This window comes from Micromys minutus, assembly GCF_963924665.1.
Source record: "Micromys minutus genome assembly, chromosome: 3".
Taxonomy (NCBI): Eukaryota; Metazoa; Chordata; class Mammalia; order Rodentia; family Muridae; genus Micromys; species Micromys minutus.
This window is the reverse complement of record NC_137972.1, coordinates 279,865-305,857: the sequence shown is the minus strand read 5'-3', so window position 1 is coordinate 305,857 and position 25,993 is coordinate 279,865. Positions and strand designations below refer to the sequence as shown.

The following is a 25,993-nucleotide window of genomic DNA, read 5'->3' as shown; positions in this document are numbered from 1 at the left end:
CATTTATTGAACTAATTCCTGCATGTAGGGGCCCAATTCTATCAGGTCAATTCACTCCTTTCAGTTTGTGTGGTGATTCCTTAGCCTAACAGTCTATTTCCACTGGCCCTTAGCGTTTCACTCCAGAAGCACTCAGGTGATTCTCACATAAAAATCCCAGATTCAGGGTTAAGCTTCCTTTTCCCCTCAGTCTGCAGAAGACGCACCTGCCCGGCACTAGGACCACGGTCCTGGCGTAAGCGCACGGGGGCGGAGCGCGGAGCCAGTAGGACCCGCCCCGACGGAGGCCGTCACTAAACCCCTGCGCGCTCTGCGCTCGGCGGAGGCCTCGTTCGGTGCTATTGACGAGCAAGCACCCGCCGGGCGGCAGGTCTGCTTCGGATCGGGCTTTTGTTCTGTGCTCTGGGTTCGGGGCTGGGTTTCAAGCCACTTCTGCCCCGGCGGAGGGGCGCAGCCCGTGACCTCGCTGCACCGCCGGATCGCTGTGCGCCGGGCGGGCGCGGTCTGAGGTTGTTGGCTCGAGGTAGCAGGCGGGCTTGTTGCAGCTTCAAGTTCCTTCCGGTTTCGGAAGGAGAAGCAGAGCTTTGTTTTGCTTTTCGGTTTCTTTCTCTATCGGTCTTCCGCGCCCAAGCCCCTTGCGACCGAGCGGAATTGCCTTGCGCTCCGCCCTCCAGAGCCCAGGCCTGAGTGAGTGCTGGGGCCCGCAGCATCTCGGAAGCTGATTGCATTAAGAGTGCCTTCCTAGAAAAATGAAAAAAACAGGTAAAGTGGGTGAGCTGGCGTGCATTTCAGTAGGCCAGCTACAGAACTTCATGGGGATTTAAATTGTCTGCTAAATAAATGTGTTACGTTTAAGGGGAAACTTGTTACCATGCAGATATGCTAAGGTCCTAGTTACTGCTCCACTCAGCCATAATCAGGTTCTCCTTTGTCGATCCACTAAAATTACTAAAGAAGTGCTTTTGCTTTGGGTTATAGGACAATAGTGGGTTTGGAGAGGCCTGCTTGAATTCTAAGGGCAGGAAATATTTTGAGAGTAGCCTAGTTCAGTAGTTTTGTGCTTAGCACACCTGATACCAACCAATTCAGTAAACTTAGTATGCTCTCAGGACCACTTTAAGGGAAATGACTAGACTTTAACTCTTAATGTTTCTTGCCCACCCCAAAAAATGTTTCTTGCTTTTCTTAGGATTAGAGGTGTGAATACACTCCTTGTGGAACAGACTAAACGGTAAAAATTGTATTTACAGGTAAGTTTGCCTTTTATAAAAGCCTATCTTCCTTCTACCAGATGAGTGTTTACACCATGGAGTAACTTATTTTGGAATAAAGAATATCATTGAATCAACACTGGTTAAACCTACAGAACTTGGCCTGGCATGTGCTTGCCTTTAATTTCCACTTTTGGGAGGCTAAGGCAGGCAGATCTCAGGCTAGGCTTGTCTAAATTCCAGTTTAGCAAGGACTGCATAGTGAAAGACTCAAACTGTCACCAAATAAAACCTTCACAAAACCAGTGGGACACAGTGGATTTGATGGCAAAGCTTAAGGAAAAAAAATGTTGATATGGTACTTAACAGTTTGTTTGTTTGTTTGTTTGTTTTTGGCCTTATGAGATAGGGGAGAGATTTACTTTTAAGTTGCTTTATTTTATGGGCATAAGTGTTTTGCCCACATGTTTGTGTGCTTGGTGTGTGGAGCCCAGAAGAAGGTCTGGAGTTACAGGCAATTACAGCCACATGTTGGTGTTGGGACCCTCATCTTAGGTCCTCTTTTAGGGCCACAAATGCTCTTGACTATTGAGTCATGTCTTTAAGCACTTGCACTCAATAATCTCTGTGGTTCTAGTCCATGACCATAAAGCTTGTTAGAAAGCCTCTTCTGCTAATGGGGGTTATGGTTCCTATAGTTATGTTACTTGGGTTCAGGTCTTCCTTGAAACCTCTAATTTTGCTCTACCACTCACTGTAAAATCTCAGAAGAATTTGACTTTCCAGCTCAGCTTCCTTAACTGTAAAATGGAATAACAGTAGTACCTACATTATGGAACTGTGGTAAGTTACATGGGGGAAGCGGAGGCTGGCCACCCAGCAGTCAACCCATCACTTAGAACAAACATTACTTAAATAGTTCCTGGAATGTAGTACTTGCTTGATAGAGTTTAGGTTAAAGGAAGTACATTTTTTCTTTTTTGGCCTTAAGCATTTTAAAGCTAGGCTGGCCTTGAACTTGTTTTAGCAAGGATGACTTTCAACTCCTAATTCTACTGCTCTTCCTCCTGAATGCTGGGATTAGATTTGCACTGCCAAACCATCCTCTGAGGTCAAAACCAGGATGTGTTGGCTATATTAATCTGGCCCTAGGTCCGTCACCCCCCCCCCCATTTGATTAGTTCTAATATCTTTTGTGACATCAGTGCTTTCTTTGACTTTAGGAATTTAGCCCTTTAGGGAATTGTACTCATGCTAAAGTTTATTATAATTAAGGTGAACTTCAAGAATTTTTTGTATAGCGGCCATTTCTTCCCAGTTCTTTAGAAACATCCTTGCCAAACAAAAGTAGGAAGCATTCAGGTTGGGGTAAAGGTAGAGTTTGTATGCACCTTGGCTATAGAAATGCAAACTAAGTGCAAAGGAAAACAACCTTAAGACCCTGAATTCTGGCTTTTTTTTTTTTTTTTTTGGTTTTTGTTTTTGGTGGCAGGTATTCAGTATTTAAAATTCTTGGTATGCTAAATTAACTAGTAAATTCAGGGTGTAGTTAGAGCTGGCCCAGTGAGATTGCCAGCTATTCTGGAGAAGTAAAAGTTATCTTTGAGCTGTACTATTTTCTGCCTTGGGTTCTTAGTCTTAGAGGAGGCTGAGATTTTTATTTTCATACAAGCAAAAAATGTATAAATTGAGAGACTCTGATCCCGTTAGAAATGAAACAGGCTGCTTTATAGAAAATAATTTTTTAAAAAAGAGGAACAATGACTTAAAAATCACTTGATTAGAACAATTTTGATTTGCCTTTCGAGTTATTTAGAATTAATGGATATTGGTGCAGGCAGACTGTTTATACACTTAGGTCAGTGTGATTGGTTGTTTCAGTTTTTAGTAATCTAATAAGGCTTTAAAAAGTGTGTAAGCAAGGGTATGTGCATGTGAGGGCAGGTGCCCTTGGAGTTCGGAGAAAGCTATCATCTCTGGGGCTGGAATTAAAGGTGGAGAATGATTGTATTAGTCAGGGTTCTCTAGGGTCACAGAACTTAATGGATTGTCTCTATATATTAAAGGAATTTATTGCAATAACTTAGAACCTGCGGTCCAACTAACCCAACAATGGGCATCTGTGGATGGAAAGTCCAAGAATCTAGTAGTTGCTCAGTCCCATGAGGTTAGTTGTTCCAGCTGGTAGAAGTAGGTTCCAACAGAAGTGCCTCTTCCTTCTTCCAGTGTTCTTATGTAGGCCTCCAGCACCCGCAGATGGTGTGGCCCCGATTAAAGATGTGAACCACCACTCCAGGATCTGAGACTTCCAGCCTTGAGGTCCAGATCACAGGTATGCCCTCCTATTCAAGATTGTAGTTCATTCCAGATAATAGTCAAGTTGATGGTCAGGAATAGCCACCATAACAACATACACTCCATTTTAGGCTTGACTTCAAAATGAAAGTCATCAATCCCAATAACTGACCATAACATACCCCCTCAGACCCCTAAGTCATCTGTCCTAGGAACTAGGTCATAGTCACCAGCTCCAGGAACAGACTATAGTTTCCAGAAACAAGGCCATAAAATTTCCAAAGAACCTGGAGAAAACCACAAGAATGGGGAGATATTTTAGGGTGGGTCATCTGTGCTGGGCAGCTTTAAATGGTTTGAATATTTTATCCTATGGTTAAATGTTTATGACACAGAATTGCAGTCCACTGACCACCTGAACACAAGCTACTCAAAAATCGGCCCATGTAATATCCTCAGCACCCACCAATAAAGTTAAATTTCTTAATCCTAACCCTAAAATTCCCCTAGTTCCCTATGAAAAGGCCTGCACAACTTTGTCTGGGTGTCACTATTTTTGTAAGCGACTGACCCTTGCATGCAGGCTTCTTGATTTCTCAAAAGTAAAAATATTCTTGCACATGTTAGTGGTGGTCTCCATGTCCTGCTTGGAGTTGTAACAGTTGCTTAATATGTGTGCTGGGAACTTGGGTCTTCTGCAAGATTTTGGTTTTTATTTTCTTTCTTTTGGTTTGTTGAGATAGTCTCTCTGCCTGTCCTAATGAAAAACTCGGAGAGTCTTTGTATCCCGGAGATCCCCTCTCAGAGACACGAGCATGCAAAAGCAGGAGGCTCATTGATCCAGCACCGGGGCTGTCCTACACCCTGAGGAGAGATGACCCTGAAAGGCTGTTACAAGCAATTTTTATACTATTTAGGGGTACAGGTTACATCAGCAAGGTTACAGTTTAAGTTTATTGGCTAAGTGTATTGGCCTTTGAATCTATTGGCTAGCAAGCATGTGATAGGCATTCTAACTATCTGGGATCAGAGGGTCAGGTGACTATCAGTCAGTACAAACTGGTTTTTCTGAGAATTATTTACTCAAGGATGTTTCTTGGGGTGGGCCGCTAGGCCATAGTTCTCTTTATCTCCATTTTTCAGGCATGGGTGGTGTGAAGAATTGGAATTTAGGGAATTTGGAGGTTGGAGGTGTCAGGGGTAGGACATTTTCCACTTCGACTTCTCTTCACTAGCGCTCACTGTGTAGACCAGGCTGGCCTCTAACCTGCTTCCTGAGTGCTGGTATGCCACCCACCATTCTTGGTTCCTTAAAGTTGTCTTTGATGTTACTATACATGGAATAACTTTCTTAGTTTCTGACTTAATTATGTAGAAACATATTTGCTTTTTCTTTTAATTTTCTTTTTCTCTTCACCGAGTGTCTTGCTGTAAGCCCACTATCCTCAAGATAACTTAGTGATTTTTTTTTCTTTATAGTGGTGTGAATACAGAAATACAAGTAAACCATACCTGGCTTACTTATCTACTTTTGAAACATGATGTCACGTCACCAAGGCAGGCCTTAAACTTACTATATAGTAGAGAATGATCTTACTGCCTCTACATCCCTGATGGTAGAATTACAGACATGTGCTCTCTTGCTTGCCTTCAGACTTAGTTTTTAACTCAGTTTATATAGAGGATGCTGTTTTCTACAAATACACAACTTTTCTGGATGTCTTAATTATTTGTAATTGCAATGTCCTGAACACCTAGTAAGTACTGAGTAGAATTGGCAAGACTGGGAAAAGGTCACTCTTAGAGCATTAAATATGGCAAGGGTTGTGGGTATTTCATTTTTTGCAGTTTTGTAACCTTCAGCAGTTCTCACATAGATTTTTGATTGCAGTAACAAGGGGTTTAAGTACCAGTGTTTTTGAATCCTTGTCCTCTTTACACAGGACAATCATACAGTGATATTACTAATGAATATTTTCAATCAGGGGATATCAGTGTGTACACCCAATGAGTTCCATCTCCTTTCTGGCAAATACTAAGTGCTAAGGAGGAGGAATTTTTTTTTTTTTTGTACAACAATCTGTAATGTTTTATTAGAATTCGCTAGTAAAGACATTGCACCTTTCAAGTCTGTGGCTGAATTTAATGATGTTCAACAATGGTTTTATTATGCTAATATTTGATAATATTTAATAGTGAATTCAATTACTTCACATTAATGTTTGCCAGTACATTATTAACAATTCTTAAATACTTTGAATCAACCAACCTAGATGTACACAAGGCTTGCTCTCAACTCCTGTGAGGGAACATGAAGACTGAAAGAAACCTAGGCCCTGAGACCAAGAGTCTAACAACTACATCATCACTGGTGAACTCATAGGCACTTTCAGGTTGAGAGGCACAGGGCCCTGGAGGAGGACTTCTTAAAACCCCTTCCTGAGAATGAGTGTTGATGGTATATTATCCTTAAGATCACTACTTCAGTTGATGGCAGACCCTTTCTCTATCACCCTTCTTCCCTGGTGCCTTTCTCTTATGCCCAAGTTGGAAATTTTAAATACTCTTGCTTTATATCATCCGATTTTAATTCTTCTTGAATATTATTGATTCTTCATTAGTTTGGGATGTTGAGCTATCCTTGAATTACTGGAATACATTTCAGGCATAGAATTTTAATATGCACTGAATTTCCTTGCACTAATAATTCTATTTCTTGAGGTGGGTTTATGTCTGTATTTTGAGAGATTGTCTTCCTTTTGTAAAGGATAGCATTGGCTTCAAAGAATTCAATTGGGTGGTTTTTTCTTGTCTTGTAACAACATTCTGTTTAGAGCTGGTTTTAAACCTTTCAAGGTTTAATGTGAGAACTAAATTCATTTGAGCACAAACATTTGTGGATTTTTTTTGGCTAATTGTTATGGGTTGAATGAAAAATGTTGTTCTCCTATGTGATTGTGTATGCCTCTAATCTCAGCACTTGGGAGGAGAGTTAGGTAGACCTGAGTTTGAGGACAATCATACAGTGATATTACTAATGAAACATTTTTATTCTTTTGACCCAGGGAGTTTTCTTGAGCAGCATGGTATCAATGCACACACACACACACACACACACTGAGGTTTTTGTTTTTGTTTTTGTTTCAGCTGACCATGTTTGCATGAGCCGGTAATACCAGGACTCTTACACTGAGACAGCCTCTTCTGTGTAATGAGTTCTAAACCACTTTGTGCTAGGCATCATGACTGAAATTTACTGTCCATTATGCCACTAAAGACTAACTGATATACATCCTGATAAGTCTGTATTTTAAATTCTATGTGACTGTCATGCCATTCTTCAGTGGCAGGTTTCTGAGAGAGGGAGGATGAGGGGATAAAGTAAAAAGGGCAGGAAAGCTAAGGTTTGGAAGTTTATGCTAAGCAAGTTTATTAAGAATAGCTAGCATCTTAGTATTTACAGGGGGAAATGGGACTGAGTCAGCAGAAAGCTGTCATACAATGGGATGAAGTTATCATTGTAACTGGAATCTGATTAAGCAGTGGTGCACAAAGAGATACAGGATCTCTCAAATGCATCACAGACTGAGCAGTCAACATCCTTGTGACTGATAGCTTCAGTCGTCTTCATTGGGAAAAGCCATGTTCCCAGGAACTGAAATCTTAACTCCATTGAGCTCTGTCACTATGGACCAGACATCTGGGTGAGTGGTCCATGCTTCTCAATAGAATTTGTATTGTAGTTGGATTGGTTTAAAAGAAAAAAGGTAAAATAACAGTTGCCATAATGATTTACTCTTATTAATGATCAACCCAGTTTAGGTCACTTCTTGCATACTTGAGGGATCTGTGGAGGTACTGAACTCACTTAGAACCACAAGAATCAGACTTACACAGCCACATATTATTCTTCTGCCTCCCTTGTTCCTGTTGACAGGACCATACAACTTTTTCCTTTATCCAAGTGTAAGAATGGCCACTTCCAAGCTTTTCGGTAGCCCGTGTTTTGACTGATTAATATAATCCTTACCTCCTTTTCTGTACTATTAGGGAACCATGCCTTCTGTGTTCTGCAGTTGAGCCCCATTCTCAGCTCTGGGTCTAAAACTCCTTGAGGTACCAGAACCCGAGGATGCTTACATTTGTATTTTGTAAGTTCGGCTTATTCTCCTGTGTATATTATATTATCTGTAGGTTATTTAAAATGCTAAATACAAAGTAAGTGCTATGTAGACTTGCTGTGCAGTAGTGTTTAGGGATTAGAAACATGACAGAATCAGTACCAACACAATTTGCCTTGTTTTTAGTCTTTGATTAAATTTGAAGTTTCTATATTGTATTTTGTTGTTTGATTATGACCAAGTTAATGCAGATAAATTAAGTGCCACTGCTTGTGCAGGAGGGAATGGCATGCCTTTGTTAATATGTTAAGAAGGTAATGTAGTTAAAGGGTTCAGAACAATTATTTCTTGTTCTTTGTTCATCTATTTTTCTTGACAGGATCTTGCTGCATAAGAAAAGCTGGCCTCAAAGCTGTGACCCTCTTTCTTCGGCCTCTGCTGCTGGGATTACAGGTGTTCACTGCTTTGACAACCTGTAGTTGTTGGCACATGTGCATTTCTGAAAGGTTAACTTATTTATTATAGACTAGAGTTGTATTATGATGTAAAGTTCAGGAAAATTGATTATATAAAACCTATCAGACTAGGAAGCCTATTTAGAGTGACCTTTTCCCCCTGTGGTTCAGGATATAGAAGGCTGGGGATACTAAATCATACTTTTGGAATTCTTGAAAAGTAGCATTACCTTGAATTGTTGGCATTTGTAATTTTGCAGATTTTTAATGAAAGGTCTAAGAATTTTTAAAAAATATTTATTTAATGTATATGAGTACACTGTAGTCTTCAGACACACCAGAAGAGGGCATCAGATTTTATTACAGATGGTTGTGAGCCACCATGTGGTTGCTGGGAATTCAACTCAGGATCTCTGGAAGAGCAGTCAGTGCTCTTAACCACTGAGCCATCTCTCCAGCCCAAGTTTTTTTGTTTTTTTGTTTTTTTTTTGTTTTTTTGTTTTGGTGCTTTTATTGCGGATTAGAAATGCTGGCTTTCACTTTAATCACATCAGTGTACTGTTTGTACAAACTTTATTTTGTAATGTGAAAGCTTGTTAACAAACAGGCTGGCAAGTGAAAAAAAAAATGTACAGGAAGAGCTTAATATCCTGGGGTAGGAGTTAAGGCAGCATATGTGGCAGGAATTCAGGATTTGTCCTAAGGCAGACAGCAGGAACATGTAGACCCAGACAAGGAAAGAAAATCCCTCACAATGTGAGGTATACTCACAATGTGAGATAATACTATGGTGTGTTAACTAGTTCTTTACTGTCAGCTTTACTGGGGACTCAGGACCTAAAGCTTCTAAATGTATGGCTCCTTTGTCAGTGGAGTCCTTTGAAGAAAAGGACCTGTGATGTAAGTCTCTCTCTGCTCTTCTCATCCTCCTGTCTTTAAACCCCTCTTCATGAAGCCAGCCACAGAATGTGGAAAGGCTATTCTGCTCTCTACCCTCTGCTTCTTTGTAAGAACTGGTTATAAGAGTTCTCTGATCTGTCTGTTAGGACAGTAGATTGCCAGCCTCACTCACAGAGGTTCTTGCCCCAAACCTAGAGGAAAGAGTACCACAAGGAGGCCAAAAAAAAAAAAAAGAAAAAAAAAAAGTTAGCCAGACAGACAAACGTGGCTGAATTTTGCATATGTCCATTAGATTTTACCTTTTTATCTCATCATTTTTTAAATTAAATTAATTTACTCTATGTAGATGGATGATTTGTCCACATGTATGTTTTTACCATTTAAGGCCAGAAAAGTACATTGGATCTCTTGGGACTGTTATAACAGATGATTGTGAGCTACCATATGGTTGCTGGGAATTAAACTTGGGTCCTCTGGAAGACCACCTAGTTCTTAACTGCTTGAACTGTCTCTCCAGCAATCTCTCTAATCACATGTCTATATAACTGTTAATTCTTTAAATCTAAACATGAAGATGAATACTTTCCATTAATCTTCATTCTTCACTGAGTCTTTGTGAAGTTTCCTGTCACATAAAATGCTGGTTACATTTATTATTATTACTATTATTTAAGAAAAACAAGTTTTTTTGAGTTCAGAGATTTTCGATAATATTTACTCAGCAGACTTTGATTGGGCATTCTTTCACCCTCCTTCAACTCAGCTTGATATTTATAGCTTTATATACATTTTTGATAGGCATATTCTCAGGGTTCTTATAGGAGATAATGACAGTAGTAATAACCTATGAAATTAAATCCCCTGAAAAACTAAATGGCATACTTTGTCTATTTCTACGTAGTAGACGCTACCTAAACACTTCTAGAAGTAGGTATTTCTGGACCTTGATGTATAGTTTGGGCTCTCTAAGATGGACCCTTTATGTGTTTCATATGACTGTTAATAGCTCCTGTCCCAGTTTCCTTCCTGTTGCTGTGTAACCCTAAAACACCAAATACTTAGACTCAATTCAGATTTAGATGAAATGAATTTATTCTTACTGCTAGCAGAAGGACAACAGCCTTATTGCTGAGCAGCATGCCATGCAGAAGGTGGGTTAAGGGTGGACATCAGAAAGGTGGGTGTAGCAACAGCCCATGAATTTGCAGCTGGGCAGGAAAATTGTTTTACTGCCCTCAGTTATTTCTTACTTTCCCACTATAGAGTAATAAAAAGCCCATTTCATCCCTTTCCCACAGCAATTAAGCAGGTTTTATAGAAACGTAGGCAGCGGTTAATATCTCAGAGCCCATTACCCTATCTCCCCTGCAGGCCACTAGGACCTCCCAGGCATTCCAGAGAAAAAAGGTGAGTGACCCTTAAGGGATGGCTGTCTGGCTCCATATTAAGTTCCTTTATGCTTTATCACAGAGATAAATTATTACTGAGGTCTGGGCACTCTAATGACTGTCCCAGTCATTAGAGTTCATTTCTGGGCAGGCAGAAGCACAGTGCCATCAGGTTAGGGTTGGGTGTCATGTCTCCACCATAACAAAAGGTATTTTAAGGGAGAGAGCGCTTATAAGGCATACAATTCTAGGTTACACTCTATCCTTGTTGGGAAGTTGAAGCAGGAATTTGAAGCACCTGGTTCCATCCACAGTTAAGAATAAGAAAGAGAGCCTGTAAGCTAGTGTTCAGTTTGCTTTCTTAGGAAGTCTGGGACTCAGAACCACCTCAATTAACATAATCAAGATGCCCATAGGTGAGTTTAATCTAGGTAATTAAAAAAGCCTCATTTGGCTTTTTTTAGGCTGTGAATTCTAGATTATATCAAGTTTATTGCTAAAACTAACCATCACAGAATTTTAGATCTTCATACAACTTTTGAGTGAAGACTCTTTACCTAGTCATCTCCATCCTCTCCACCCTCCTTCAAGTCAGCTTTATTAACTTCCTATACTTTTAAAAAATAAGCGTCTTCTCAGGTTTCTGGTAGGAAATAGGAAGAGTAGTAATACTATGTAAGAACAAATCTCCAAAACTAAATGGTACACTTTGCTTCTAGGTAGTAAGTTTTGTTACTTTGCAGTAAGCTGCCTGAGTACTGGGATTTAAGTGGTTTTCTTTCCTTAGCCTTCCAACTCCAAGAGCACAGTATCATACCTGGTTATTTTAAGGGTCTGAAAATCACTGAAGGAAGACTGGAGACTCAGATAGTATGCAGAGGCAAAGAACATTTATTCCACAGAAACATCTAGCTTGCAAGGGTTACCATTGTTTCCAAAAGGTACACCCTAACCCCCTAACATTCGAGTTCCTTTTCTAACAGGACTGCTTAATTGCTTCTGAGATAACAGCAGACTTCTAGTACTTAGGGCATATTCCAAGGGGTCACAGAAACCATTAGCTGAAGGTCATAAAGGTGACCCCAGGTGCAAAAACAGGAGATAAGATATTGACTGAGTTTGTCTAAAACTTCAAAGATGGCTTAGGTACAGTTTCTTCCCATGACCCTCCAAGCCAGTAACAAATGGTGAAAGTTAAGCCAGATAATTGCTCCTAGTATAAGTGCGTGTAGGTAGGCATTCTCGGTTATAACCTCTTATTCAATTTATGACTGAATTTATATTCAGATTCGTGAGCTTCTTTACCATGTGAACACATGCCATGAGAGTCGTACAAGTACTGAGAACAAAGGGCAGAAATAAGTCCTCCTCCCCCTTTCTTCTGATACCCCAATTTAGAACCTCACAGTTCCCACAGGCTGCTTTCCCTAGTCTTCTGCTGTGTCACTTTGAGGTGCTAAGTCGGGCCACAACAGCCAGCCTTAAAGGGACTTAGGTAGATCAGCTGCAGAAGCAGAGTACCTTTCACCCAGGATAGACAGCACATGCTCCATGGCCTAGTTTCTGAATGGAAATACAATAGAATATGAAAAATGAACTCCATTATGTTTTTTTGTTTTTTGTTTTTTGTTTTTTTTTTTTTGTTTGTTTGTTTTGGAGACAGGATACTATGCTTCCAAGGCTGGCGTCAAACCTCACAAATACATCTCATAAGGGAAGTGGGATTATCTGTTCATGCCACTATGCTGGGCTTTACATAGGAACCAGCCTTTGCATTTCCTATGGCAACCACTTTGACAGTTGCCATAATTTCTTCCATGTTGCTGTGATACTCTGGCAAAAAGGGGGGAGAAATCATGATTTGGTTAGTGATTCCAGGTTATAGTCTGTTATTGCAAGATATTAAGGCAAGAACTTCTGAGGAATTTCCTATGAAGTAGACAGAATGTATGCATGCATGCTAATTACTTTTATATTGTCCAGGGCCCAAACCCATGGAATGGTGCTGCAAACAGACTGGTCACTGTAACAGTTAACATAATGAAAACAGTCTTCCACTGACATGTCCACTGGGCATCCTAATCTAGGCAATTCTTCATTGAGACAAGTTGACAGGTACAGCTAACCTCTAGCTCTTGTTTTTCTATTTTCTTTTTCTTTTTCTTTTTTTTTTTTTTTTTTTTTGAGATGGGGTGTTACTTTGTAGCTCACATTGGCCTGGAATTTATGATACACTTGCTTTAGCCTTCATTCTATGTGCTACAAATTCAAGCAGCTCCATTATGCTCAGCTTATTCTGATTTGGGCATATCATAGTAGGGTCACTTTAAGTAGAACAGTATTTGATAAATGCAAGCTTTTAGAAATTTTTTTTATTTGTGTTAAAAATAACACAAAGTCTCACATGATTAAAATTTAAACAGGTAGAAGGGCTTACTGCCTCATTTAACCTTTAACCATTGTGCATTGAGAATATGTATTAAATTATACTATGCCCCTGAACATGTAAAATATGTTTCAGTTGATAAATATTAAGAAAATTCTATGTTTTGAGTCAACAAAACCAAAAAAAACCCTTAGGCTCTTAGTACTTTTCTATTGCTGTCTAGATGCCATGACTAAGAGAGTTTGAGCAGTAGCTGAGAGCTTCGATCTTGGGCCATCAACATGAGGCAACATGAGGCAATGAGAGCTAACTGGGAAGGGTGTGGCTTCAAAAGCCACCTCTATTAACAATACGCTCATTTTTAAAACCTCCAAATTCTCCCCCACCCCCAGTTAACATCACCAAATCTACATACTCCTGTGAAATAACTAAAATATATAGGGTATAAGAGTGTTTACCATTTAACCACGTGGCCTGAATTAAATCTCAAGCACCCAGGTAAGAAACAGGAATGGGCGTTTCACATAGGCTGGCTGGCCAAAGAATTCCCAGATCCAATAGTTTCCAGTCTCCATCATGGGCTTACTAGGATGTATAGCTGTTTTTAGTTGGTCATGGTTGAACATGCTTTGTAATTATATAGCACTTGAGAAGTAGAGAGGCAGCAGGATCACCTCAAATTAATAGATAAGGCAAAATAGTGAGGCCCAGTCTCAAATCTGTTGGTATTTGGGGAGCTTTGTCTAGAACTGGGACAGTGGTAAAGTACTGATAACATTTTGTACTAATACACACACACACACACACATGAGACATAGCAAAATGTAACAGATGCTCATCCAACAGTCTCTGCAGTCTGTAAGTCCAGAATTTTTGTGTATTTTCTCTCAAAGTTTGTCTTTAGGGTATGTTCCTTGCAAGGTCCTTTGGTTTTTCCAGCAACTCTAGGGTATATCTTCCCATAACCCATATTGTTTTAATGCTGTAGTCTCATACTCCATGTAACACATGTGACAACAGGGAATTTTCTCCCTGCCAGGTTATTCTCTAGTTTGTTTTGTTTTGTTTTGTTTTGTTTTGTTTTGTTTTTTTTTTGTGTATACCTTTTGGGTATCCTGCCCTTTCATCCAATTCTGTGTCATCAGAGTTTACCATTTAAGTGGCTCAGTTCTACAAGACAGTCCCAAATGCCATTCCTGGGAATCTTGCACTTCTGATGACTATTGTAAAATTAAGGGGTTCTTGTGACAATCTTTTCTTTGCTATACTCAATAAAACTGAAGGATGAGGTGGATGTGGCAAGCTTTTCCCCTCTCCCCTCTTTTAAGGGGTAGGTGGGGTTCTCATTTCTAGTCAGAGCACACTACCCTCTTAATACTACCTTGTATGACATCTCACTCAGTAGTGGTGTTTGCAGAGTTAAACTCTGGTTCTTCCTGCTCTCTAAAGCTATGGGTGAGGTTGAACGTTCTGTCCTGTTGGTGCTGAGTGCCTCCTGGGTTCTTCTCTTATCTCAGTGTAAATTCAAATGTCAGCAAAAGAAACTCTTGACAGAAGACAGGAAGATGCTTTTGTCACCCAGAGCATTGCAGGTGATGTAGTTTTGTACTAGGCACAAAGATCAAATATATTTTTCTTCTTTGTTGTTATGGCTAGCCTGGGCAACACAGGGTCCTGGAAAGGAGGACAGTGGTAGACAGACACTGGATAATGACTCTGGCTTCACTTCAGAATGATTAAGTTTTTGTTTTTCCACAGCTGTTCCTACAGCAGTTTAGCTATCTACTAAAAATAGAATTGAATGCAAATCTTCTTTGTCCCATTCTTTAAATTCCTCCTTTACACCTCTCTGGTCTTGTGGTCTTGTTTGTGTTAGAATACATTTCTACTTAGACATTATCTCATTCCTGCAGCTTTCTGAAGTCATGTAGCCACACCTCAGGATCTATACTTCAAAAAGGAATTACTTTGAGATGGGGGTTTCACTGAGTTGCCCAGGTAGGCTTTTTTAAACTTGCTGTCTTTCTGCTTCAGCTTCTTGCTGATAGACATGGACAACCAGTCCTGGCTCAAGTAAATTTTTTGGTATGTGAGGATTAATGTAGCTGTAAGTAGAATGCTATCTACATAGATACATGCTTAATGACGTAAAATAGCCTGCCTGTGTATGATAATGAAACACAAAAAGTAGATTGTGTTTGGTATGATTCCGTTTTTCAGATAGAGTCTCTCCACATTGTCCAGACATTATCACAATTCCTTTAGCTTCTTGAGTAGCTGAGAAGTAGGGTAGTAAGCTTTATTAACTTTTGTTTATGCTTAGAAATTTTATGAAAAGACAATATTGTGTATACCCCAAACTGTGGGGATGTTCAGTAAGAATTTTTTATGTAAGCTAGCATGGATTGTATAGAATAAAAAAAATTATCAAAATAAGTGGAAAAGGGTAACATATAGTTAGTGGTAGAATGGATGCTTAGCATGCCTGAGACTGTAGTCCATCACCTACATCTCAAAAGTAATAAAACCAGAAAAGTACCACTGCCACACCAACCCCAGTGGAATCCGTGTGGCAAGTTCCTAAGACTGAGGCGAAAACTTCAAAAGAAGGAGGCCTCAGTGAACTGGTTGTGGAACTTTTGTCTAGAACAAAATATTGAGCAGCAGTTCTCATGGCAATTTATCTGTTTTATCTTCTTCCCTTTCCATATTATAACATATTCTTGATAGCCTAGATAGAGATTTTGAGCTAGAAAAATGGCTAAGAAACCATCCCTTGAGATGGGGTTACTAGTCATGACCTTACCTCTGGGAAAACCAGTACCTAGGAATCATTTACAAAATTACAAAATAGTATTATGAAAAAAAAAGTTTCCCAACAATAAAATTTCATATGGCTGTACTTATGCCATTGGAAGTGGGCTTAGGTAAAGAAAGCCTTAAATAAAAAAGAATTAAAATAGTTTAAATTTACACCCTGAAGTGTCATAAAAATTTGGTGCTAGATGTTAAATGATAACTGACCATAAAAATTACTTAACCTGTTCTTGGAAATATGCCATTAGCCTTGGATGATTTTGTGATTTACTGTGCTAAATGACGATGTTATCTATCTTATCCATTATTGCTTCACTAAACACATCTAAGAATTTTAATGCCTGTTTCATTATGTATAAAAATCCTTGCTTGAGAGCTACAAAATACACTCAGATTCAAACTCCTCTGTGTTTCTGTTTGTCACCGAATCCTTACCCACCTAGCTTTTGAGGACCCCTTGTCCCAGGAATCCCCATATTCTATTGGAGTGATACGTGGCATGCCACTTAAATGTAACAGGTGAATCTTCACCATTGATTACTAATTCTCTTTCCAGATTGAGGGTACACCTTATTCATTTGAGGTCCTTCTTTAGTTACCATAGATATGGTTTGCTTCTTTAAAAAAAAACTTTTGTCTAGGTGGTATGATTTCCATAAGTTTGAAGCCAATCTGGTCTACAGAAGTTCTAGGTCAGAAAGACTGTCTCAAGTAAATAAATAAATAAATAAATAAATAAATAAATAAATAAATAAATATTTAAGGGATGGTCTCATTTTTAATAAAAGATCTTTATTTGTGTTTCCTGTCAGAAAGACTGTCTCAAATAAATAAATAAATAAATATTTAAGGGATGGTCTCATTTTTAATAAAAGATCTTTATTTGTGTTTCCTGCAGATTTATGACATTCGAAATCACAGACTTTACAATACTTCTAAGTCAGATCAGCTATGAATTGGAATACAAGACCAGAGAATGCTACCAAACCCTCACAATTTTCTAAAACTCAGTCATCTATATTACAGCAGTTTTTATTGACTTCTACAAATTCTCAGAGTTCTTTCGGCTATCCTGCCCATAACCAAGAAGCATGCATGTATTCCAGTAATTCAAACTCCGATTCACAGCCACTTCCGAGTGGCAGAAATTATGTAACTCCTCAGACTCAGATCCCTGTTTCTAATATGCCTAGCAGGACAGTTGTGGCCTCACAGTCTTCAGTGGAAAGAGTTGTATGTACAAATGTTAAAGGACCCCAACAACCAAACCACAATTTGCAAACAGTGTCTTCAGGCGTTTTGCGAAATGTCTGGTTGGGCTCATCAGTAAATTTAATGCCTTCCCTTACGGAAGCAACCATATCCCATAATCCTGGTGGAGGGACTAATACACCTTATATGCATCCACCACAGAGTCAGCTTGTCACATCAGATACCTATTCTATGCATCTACAAATGGTTCCTTTAGATTCTGGAAAAATTCGTATAACGTATCAAGGAAATCAGGGACTTAATCACTTCATGCCAGATCAGCTGACTGACTGGACACAGTATACCTCCAATGAACTTAGTTATTCAGAACACAGGCCACCTCTAAAGCAATACACCCGCATACTGCCAGCTACTACACCATTACAAGTTAAAAATAATCAGCTTCCAACTTACACACAGGCCTTACAGACAAAGCATTCTGCATCTTTGTCATCACATCAGTATGCTGCAGAAACCAGCAAAAGACTTTCCTCCCTTCCTTACAGCTGTAGATATGGAAACCAACATGTACAAAATGCTCAGCCTATTTCCAAACCCTTGCCTATGGAAGTTCCTCAGAGTTCAGAATTGCACTCATCTGAAAATAAGAAAGATTACAGAGGCTTTAAGCAGCAGTGGCAAAACACTAATGAAATTGTCAATCTTGGAAAATTCTGTGAGTTGAAAATAAATAACAAGCAGTCTTACGGTGAATCCGTTAGATCTTCTGGGGATGGTGTTCAGGCACTTGTTCAAAATAATCAAGAGAAAAGAAAATATTTCTACAATCCAAGTACAAATCAAGAAATAGACACAAATGCCACAAAAGAAAAGCTGGCAAGGGATATTAAATCACTAGTAGAAATCAAAAGAAAATTTTCAGAACTCGCAAGAAAGATTAAAATTAATAAAAGTCTTTTGATGGCAGCTGGTTGTAGTAAAACAGCCAATACTTCTTATACTGAGCCAATTCAGCATTCTGAATTATCAGCAAAAGAAATGTCTGCTAAGAATGGCAATGATTGCTCCATGGAATTGCTAGCAACATGTCTTTCTCTTTGGAAAAACCAACCTCCAAAAACCACAGAAGAAAATGTTCCAAACCCTTTAGAAGAAAAACAGTGCAACACAGCAAGAGTCAGTACAACAGTAGTTGGCAGTTCAAATCCCATGAATGAAGTTAATGTTACGAGTTTTTGTTCTGGTGTTGGAAATTCTCAGAAAATGATGAACTCATCACAAACAGTATTGTCAGTTCTCACACCAAGTGGTGAGTCTTCGGGTGTAGCTGTTGGAAAAGGAACCGAGCTTCAGATTGCTGTGGTGTCACCTTTAGTTCTTTCAGATACTAATACCTTACCTGGAAAAGAGTTAGTGCCTGAAGTTTTACCTGAAACAGTGTACCCAGTTGTTAAGGAAGGTAGTGTTTGTAGCTTACAAAACCAACAGGCAGAAACTGTTGCTTTACCTCTTGATATTATAGGCGCAGTAGCAGGTAGTAACCTATCAGCAGAGGTTTCTCTGCCTATTCATAAAGACAACCAGCAGAAGCCAACACAGGGTAATTCAGACATAGCTGATAACAGCTTAGGAAAACACTCTCCCCTGAGCAATGAAGCTCTGCCTAACCCTATGGACAGTGCCATTGAGAGTGGACCCATGTTACAAATCGAAAGCATCTGTTCTCTTGCAGAAGGGGATGTATCTTACAATTCCCAGATAGCCGAAATATTCAACTCTGTACAAAATGAGCCCCAGAAATCTTCACCTAACCAATCAACTAACAGTCAACAAGAACAAGTAGATAACACCACTGAAAATAAAGACTTAAGCTTTCAAAAAAATAAGTGTGTACAGAGTACCGATGTTCCTCATAAGGTCACCGAGCAGCCAGAGCCTCTGCAACCTGAAGAGCCAACATCTTGTGATTATGTGGAAGCAAACACAGCAACAATAGAAGGCAGCAGTGGGGAATGCACTGGTGGAAAGGAAAACACACCTAAGGACAAGTGTTTACCGGCTGCTTTTCAGCAGGATCCTCACTCTCTGGAAACTAATATGGTTAGCAAAAAGTCATCCTACAGTCTTCCTGCAGTAAACGAGATTAATGATGAAAGTGAATCTATCTCATACCTACAGGATCAGCTGTCAGAACTTTTAAAAGAGTTCCCGTATGGCATTGAAACCGCTAACAGACATGAAGTGTTTGTGGGCCAGCAAAAAACACATAAAATCTTAGAAAATGAAACTGGTGTTAAAACTAGTAAAGTGTCTGCGGATAGTACAGACCAAATAAAAATTACAGTATTAAACTCTGAACAAATCAAAGAACTATTTCCTGAAGAGGAACAGCTCTGTGACTTAGACAAGTTGGCAGAACCTGAGAATAAAAAAGTTGCAGAAGTGAAGAGCCCATGTGAGTCACAGGTCCCCAGAGAAGAAAGTCATGACATTGGAATGTTGGGCCCAGAGGAAGACAAAATCCATTGCTGTGCCTTGGGTTGGCTCTCAATGGTTTATGAGGGTGTGCCACAGTGTCAGTGTGGTTCCACAGAAGAGAAGGGGAAAGACCAGTGTGTGGATACCAACGGCTGCAAACAAGGAGAGCAGCCCTGTAATAATGGAGTCACTATTTTTGAAATTAATCCTGTTTCTAATAACCCAAATACTCCTCAGACCCAAGCAGCTAAGAAAGGACATTTTTCTGAAATGCATGATGAAAAGACCAAAACATCTAAAGCAAAAGACAGCAGGGAGGAACAGGAATTAACCTGTCATTTTTCAGCTAAATGTTACAAAATTGATAAAAAAGGTAGTTTTAAAATAAGGCATGGTAGTTCACTGAAAATGGAACAAAATCTAAAAAATATTTCATCTAAAAGTGACAGATCAAATCCCTTAAAAAGAAGTAAAATAGCAAACCCTGACATACTTCATGTAGTGACTTCCAATTCTGATAAAAGAATGACATTTTTTAAACAGGCTTCTCAGGAAGACCTACAGAAAAATAACACATCCCAAGACTCAAATCCAGCAAAAGCACCTGTAGAATGTAATACAGATTCATGCAGGGAAAATGCCTCTTCAGTACAGTCAGTGTCATCAGAAAAGAAAAAACTAAAATTCAAAGCAGGTAGCTCCAGACTGAAATACTTTGAAAAAAGAAAGACAGACCACATAAGTATCCCAGATGTGAAAATAAAAAAGAAGAGATATGAAAAGCAAGAGCAGAACAAAAATGCTGGAGATATACTCAAGTCATACAGTACTCTAACAGAATCAAATGAAAGAGCCATTGTTCAAGAGAAGACTGTCCCAAGTCCTGAATCTTCAGACTCAAAAGGTAGCTCCTCTAAGAGTACTAGAGTTATAACTGTGCAGGAATATTTACAACGGCAGAAAGACAAACATGTAAATATTTCCAAAAACATCTGTGTAGAAAATGCTCAGTGTGACTCTGAACACATAAAGACTGCCAAGCAATCTGTAGCAGGAAGCCTGGGAAAGTTAACTGAGGGGCAGGATATCAATGCAGAGACCTCCAAAGAACCAGAACATAATTCTACCAGCCATGGTAAAGATTTCAAGATCCACCATTCTGAAGTGTCTAGATCACATACTATGTCAAATAATAGTAACGGGAAGCAGTTTGACAAAACCTCTAATAATAAGACCAGTATGAGTAATGAGTACAGACAAATGACTCTCCAGGTAAAGGAACAAAGGAAACAGTACTTGAATCGAGTTGCATTTAAATGCACAGAACGGGAAAGCATATGTCTCACCAAATTGGATAGTGCATCCAAGAAGCTTAGTGCAGAGAAAAAGAGTGGGGCATATACACCCAAGCCAAAGGATGTAGAGAAACCTAGTATGCTGGAGTTTAAATTATGTCCAGATGTACTATTGAAGAATACAAGCTCCGTTGACAAGCAGGATGATCCTGAGCCTGAGAAAGAGCAAGCACCTAGGCAAGGTCCAGTATAGTTTTCTTTCTCTTTTTTCTTTGTGGGGAGGGGAGAGTTCCAAATAATTAAGGTTGGTGTTAAACCACCATGTTATCAAGATTGGTTTTAATTCAGATCCCTTTGTCTTCATCTCCTAAGTGGTAGAAAAGTAGGCCACAAGGCCCAACTATTGGTTTTATGTAGAGATGTAATCCTAGTAGTGGGTGAATAGGGCAGCATTTATTTGTTTTGTTTGTTGCTTTTTATTTCAAATTATAGTAAATTAGTGCTGACAAGATTTTCAACTTTAACATATACTGAGTGCAAATATTTAGCCCCTGAGAAACTACACTGTGAAAAGCATTTCTTATAAAAGTTTTTAAAGTATCAAATATGCATTTATTTCAAGAAATTTTGTTGTATTGGTGGTCAAACCACCAGTATTGGTATTAGACACCCTCAACCTGGTTTCCTTTTGTACATGTAATTTCAAAGAGGTTCTTATGTGAAACTTTGTTTCAAATATTGGGAGGTACTATACTTGTTAATTGTGGGTCAGTTTGTTACATTTATTACTTTGACACTGACGGTGAAGATGCTATCCCCAAAGTTAAATGGTAGCATCTCTGACCTATTAAATAGAAGGCCTGTAGGAGCTGTGTGATTGCTTGAAACAAATTAATCTCAAATTAGTCACAAAAGTCTAAATGGTGAGTGGGCAGAGTGGTACATGTGTAAAGCTAGTGGCAGAAGAATCTAGGGGGTCCAGCCTTGGCTATAAGACTGTTTCAATATACTTAATTACCTGGCAGGGGTGATGCCATCCATGATCATGAAGGTGGTTTTTTTTAGGGCGAGGCTTATCCGTTGCACTCCTGATGTGTACTGACCCCTGCAATTTTCCCAAATGTGGGAAGCTTGACTGCATGATTTGTGGTAGTGGGGGAGTTGTGTTTCCATGCTCCAAAAGAAAAAAGACAGTTTCAGAAACAAAAAACTATAAAGCCAAAATAGCAGTCATGAGTTACAGGTAGCATCTCTGTGAAGTGCAGAATTAAAGGAGAATATGGATGAATAGTTGTGGTCTTAAAAGAAGGTATAAAGTTGTAGGTATTATACCTAATACATTGTTCAGTGAAACTCAGGTTGGAAAAATACAGGATTTTAGTTGAATTTTTAATTTGGGATTTTCCCCCTTTTTTGGTTATGTCAGTTGGGATGAATAAAATTATAGCATAAATGGTATTTCTTTGTGGAAGGTCATAGATATAGAATACAAAAATAATTTTGTTTAAAATAGCTGATTTCAAGGCCAGGCATGATGGCTCATGCCAGCACTTGGGAGGCAGAGACAGGAAGATCTCTGTATTTGAGACCAGCTTGGTTTTACATAGCTTCAGGCTGTCCAGAATTACATAAGGAGTTCCTGTCAGCAAATAAAACTGAAACCAAAAAGGGTGATTTCAATAGGCATTTTGTATTAGGTTTTTAGAATCTGAGAAGTTGGATGTAAGTAGAAATTTGGAATTTAGAAGAGAAAGTAACTTCATCTCTCATACCTGTGAATGCCCTGAGAAACGTTGGTGATTCAGCCAAGGTGAGAAAATGTTTTCTTAATGTGACAATTAAAAACTATATATATATATATATATATATATATATATATATATATATATATATATTTTTTTTTTTTTTTGGTAAAATACTCACAAGAGGAAATGATTTTTTTCAAGTCCTTAAAGAAGGTTGTATTAACTCTGGAATATAGGTATAGCATATCATCAGTATTCTATACATTGAGGTGAGGTTTTGGTTTTTATTATGCTAACATGGAGGAGTAAACAAGTATTTAAACAGTTTCAGGAATAAAAAGTACAAAAGAAGACTGGTTAAAATGTATCCCTTCAAGGACAAAGATGACTGAATCAAGTCAAGAAGCAGGTAAGCCATCATCTGTTTCCTTTTTTTTGTTTTTGTTTTTGTTTTGTTTTGAAGTTGCCAGTTTATGTATGAGTAACAGGGATGTAATTACAATATTATCACAGTGCACAGTTTTATTTGTAGTCACTTGGTGTTTGTTTCTGAAGGTTTGTTTCTCTTCCAGGATGGTGTGGGAAGCCAGAATCTAGTTCCTTTTAACAGGAAAATAATACTATCACATTGAATTTAGTAAGAAAGTTTTTAATCTTTTCCCTAGGTAGGGCTAGAGATAACGATTTTCTGATTCTGAGCTGACCTCAATTATGACATTGTGTCAAGTGATATGTAAATAAGAATATTATGTAATGGTGATAAAACTCTTCACTAAGATCTGTGATAGGCTGGATTGGCCTCAATAATGCCTTTCAGCCTCCATATAATTTTTTGCAGGCTCATTCATTCAGTTCCCTAAACAAGGTAGGCAAATGCATTCTCATTTGTCATCTTGCTTACTACATTGCTGATAGGGACTTGGACTGGTGTCCTTCTTCAAAGTTTATTGAGGATAATGGTATGAATATTTAAAGAACAGAAAGTTAGTTATCATGGTAGCTTTTATTCCTTTGTTGCAGGATGGGCTCCACAATTATCTGGTAGGCTAGCCTTGTATTCACCATGAACTTCTGATTCTCTTTCCTTTACCTCCCACACGCCAAAGGTTTGTGTGCTGCAGAATCCAGGGTTCTATGCCTGCTAAACAAGAGCTGTATTAGCTGAATCCCCATTGTCTGTTTAACTAAAAGCGCAATGAGTGTACTATCTTGGTTTGTGCATTGAGAGTTAGAAGGTAGAGCTGAAGAGTTGTTAAAGAGTTTCAGAGTCTTGATATTGGAAACAATTTTACTAGGAATAATGATCGATTTCGATTTTTAAAAGATACTTAAATTTAAAAGATTTTTTAATGAGTGTGTCTATGGGTTTGTGCATATGAGTGCCATTAAGGCGTAAGGTCCCTTGGAGCTGGATGTATAACTGTTTTGAGCCACCAACATGGCGTAGATCTTGTGTCCACTCCAAGACAGGTATGCATTCTTAATCACTGAGTCATCTCTGTCTTGCTCCAAATTTAACAAAGATGAGAATGGAGATTCAAATGTGTATAAGCAAGAGTGTACAGATTGAGTCATAGAAATACCAAGATAATGCTTATATGAAAGAGCATAGCTAGCCATGCTATTTGATGCTTATAAACCCTGTACTGGAGAGGATGAGACAAGAGGATTATAAAGAGCTGGAGACTAAGTACTGTCTCAAAGAAGGAATAAAGGTGAGCTGGCGAGCTAAGAAAACATGAGTCATTCCCTTTAGATGTATGGTCCCTCCTCGTGGTTTGACCAGATGCCTGTGAACCAATCAACTTAAAAGTCAATATTTTTTTACCCTCTTACCCAATCATGTAACACCAAGGCATGGAAATCCCTGCTTGTGTTTTTTTTTTTTTTTTCCCCCTTTATAAACCTGTTCCCTTTCCTATCCTGTTGTATCAGGAAGGTTTGTGATCCCTGGTGGTCTCTTTGTGGGTCCTGCGACTGGGCATAACAGTGCCAGCCTGTGAGATGAATGACTAAAGTGGGATGGAAAGTGTAGGTGTAGTGAACAAGGGGAGGAGGCCCCTGAGGTGAGAGAGTTCCATCTCCATGCCTAGAAGGTAGAGAAGTGAAGCTAGAATATCAGTTACAGCCTTTCCATTTACTGTTTGGAAATGGCCACACTTTATTGCTTCATTTGTCTGCTTTTTTCTTAAAGATGGTGTCTTATATAGCCCAGGCTAGACGTGAACTTGTGTGTAGTTGCAACTAACCTTGCACTCTGATCATCTTATCTCCACCTTCTAAGTGCTGGGTTACTGTCATGTACCTTTCTATATCTTCATTTTTGTTTGGTTGTTTTTGAGACAGGGTTTCTCTCTGTAGAGCTGGCTGTCTTAGAACTTGCCTTGAACTCATCTACATCTGCCTCCCAAGTGCTGGGATTAAAGGTGTGTACCACCACTTCCCAGCTTGTTTTTATTTTTAATTATGTGTATATATTTCAGGGGAAAGGGGTTATGTGCTTGTGGGTGTTCTGTCCTTAGAGTCCAGAAGAGGACATTGGAACCCCTAGAGTTAATAGGCAGTCGTGTGTTCTTAAGATGTAGGTGCTAGAAACCAAAACCAAATCTCTTGTCATTTTTATTTTATTTTATTTTATTTTGAGACAAGGTTTCACTATGTTGTCTTAGCTAGCTTGGAACAAACTCAGATCTACCTGCCTCTGCTTCCCAAGTGCTGAGACTAAGGACAGCTAACACTAAACTAACTCCTTTGGTTTTTTTGAGGCAAGCTCTTGGCTGTGAAACTCAGACTGGCTCTGAGATTATGGCATGCACTGCCATTTCAGACGTCTGGCTGTTATTCTGTTCCCACGGGTACTGTGCACTTGGTTTCACTTCTGATTGTATATTCGTTGTACAGAACAGTAAGTATCCTTTTTGTTTTCTTTAGATAGTACTGACTCAAGACTTTCTAAGAGACGCTTCAGTGCAGATGAATTTGAAATGCTACAAAACCCAGTAAAAGGCTCAAGTGTCATGTTTCGGACCTACAAAAAGATGTACCTTGAGAAGAGGAGCAGAAGCCTTGGGAGTAGTCCAGTTAAATAGTCACAGGAAGGAGTGGTTTTTTGTTTTTACCACCAGAACATCCTTAGTCTTTTCAGATTCCCTTGCTGAAAATATCTCAGGATGGTAGCATTTGGATTTCTCAGCCAAGGAGTTCAGTTACAGCTCATCTTACGTGTTTCACTGATACTGCGTGACTAAAATGTTGGATTAGCTGCTGGTGAGCAGGCAGAAGAAAGATTGCATTTGTCTGGGAACTACAAAGTGTGTGATCTGCATTGTTGAACTATGTTTACTTTTTTTAAGTCTTGCTATCACAGTGGCACACACCTGTGACCCTAACATTTGACACATGGAAACAAGAGGATCAAGAATTCAAGGTCATTCTCAGCAGCACAGTGAGTCCAGTGACCTCTAACAGCAAAGCAACAGCAACCAAAAATAGGAAGGTGACTTATACTTTGAAATGCTGTCATCCAAGGTAACTACTTCATTTGCTGAGAACTTCTTGTTTCTAAGCACATCAGCAAGATTTATTTTTCAGAAAGTGCCCATTGTGAATGTCAAAGTATATTCCTAAGTATTTTGTACCTCATTGTAAAGGTTTTTTCAGATGTCTCGTTTTGTACTTTGGTTAAACTGA

The 25,993-nt window shown here is 39.0% G+C and overlaps 1 protein-coding gene across 7 annotated transcripts; it reads left to right on the top strand.

Moving 5' to 3' along the window:
• Positions 1 to 425: 425 nt before the first annotated feature.
• On the top strand, positions 426 to 25,993 carry RESF1 (retroelement silencing factor 1). 7 transcript variants are annotated; one of them, XM_080914621.1, is made up of 6 exons: positions 426 to 762; positions 1,190 to 1,250; positions 3,438 to 3,543; positions 16,472 to 20,800; positions 22,629 to 22,712; positions 25,235 to 25,993. In XM_080914621.1, exons 4-6 carry the CDS (start codon positions 16,525 to 16,527, stop codon positions 25,390 to 25,392), a joined length of 4,518 nt encoding a protein of 1,505 aa, XP_080770747.1. In that variant the 5' UTR covers positions 426 to 762; positions 1,190 to 1,250; positions 3,438 to 3,543; positions 16,472 to 16,524; the 3' UTR covers positions 25,393 to 25,993. The 7 variants fall into 7 exon arrangements, with proteins under 7 accessions (XP_080770747.1, XP_080770748.1, XP_080770750.1 ...); XM_080914624.1 differs by lacking the exons at positions 426 to 762; positions 1,190 to 1,250; positions 3,438 to 3,543 and adding exons at positions 8,036 to 8,080; positions 10,354 to 10,389; positions 12,354 to 12,485 and having other exon boundaries at positions 22,635 to 22,712; XM_080914618.1 differs by lacking the exons at positions 426 to 762; positions 1,190 to 1,250; positions 3,438 to 3,543 and adding exons at positions 8,036 to 8,080; positions 10,354 to 10,389; positions 12,354 to 12,485.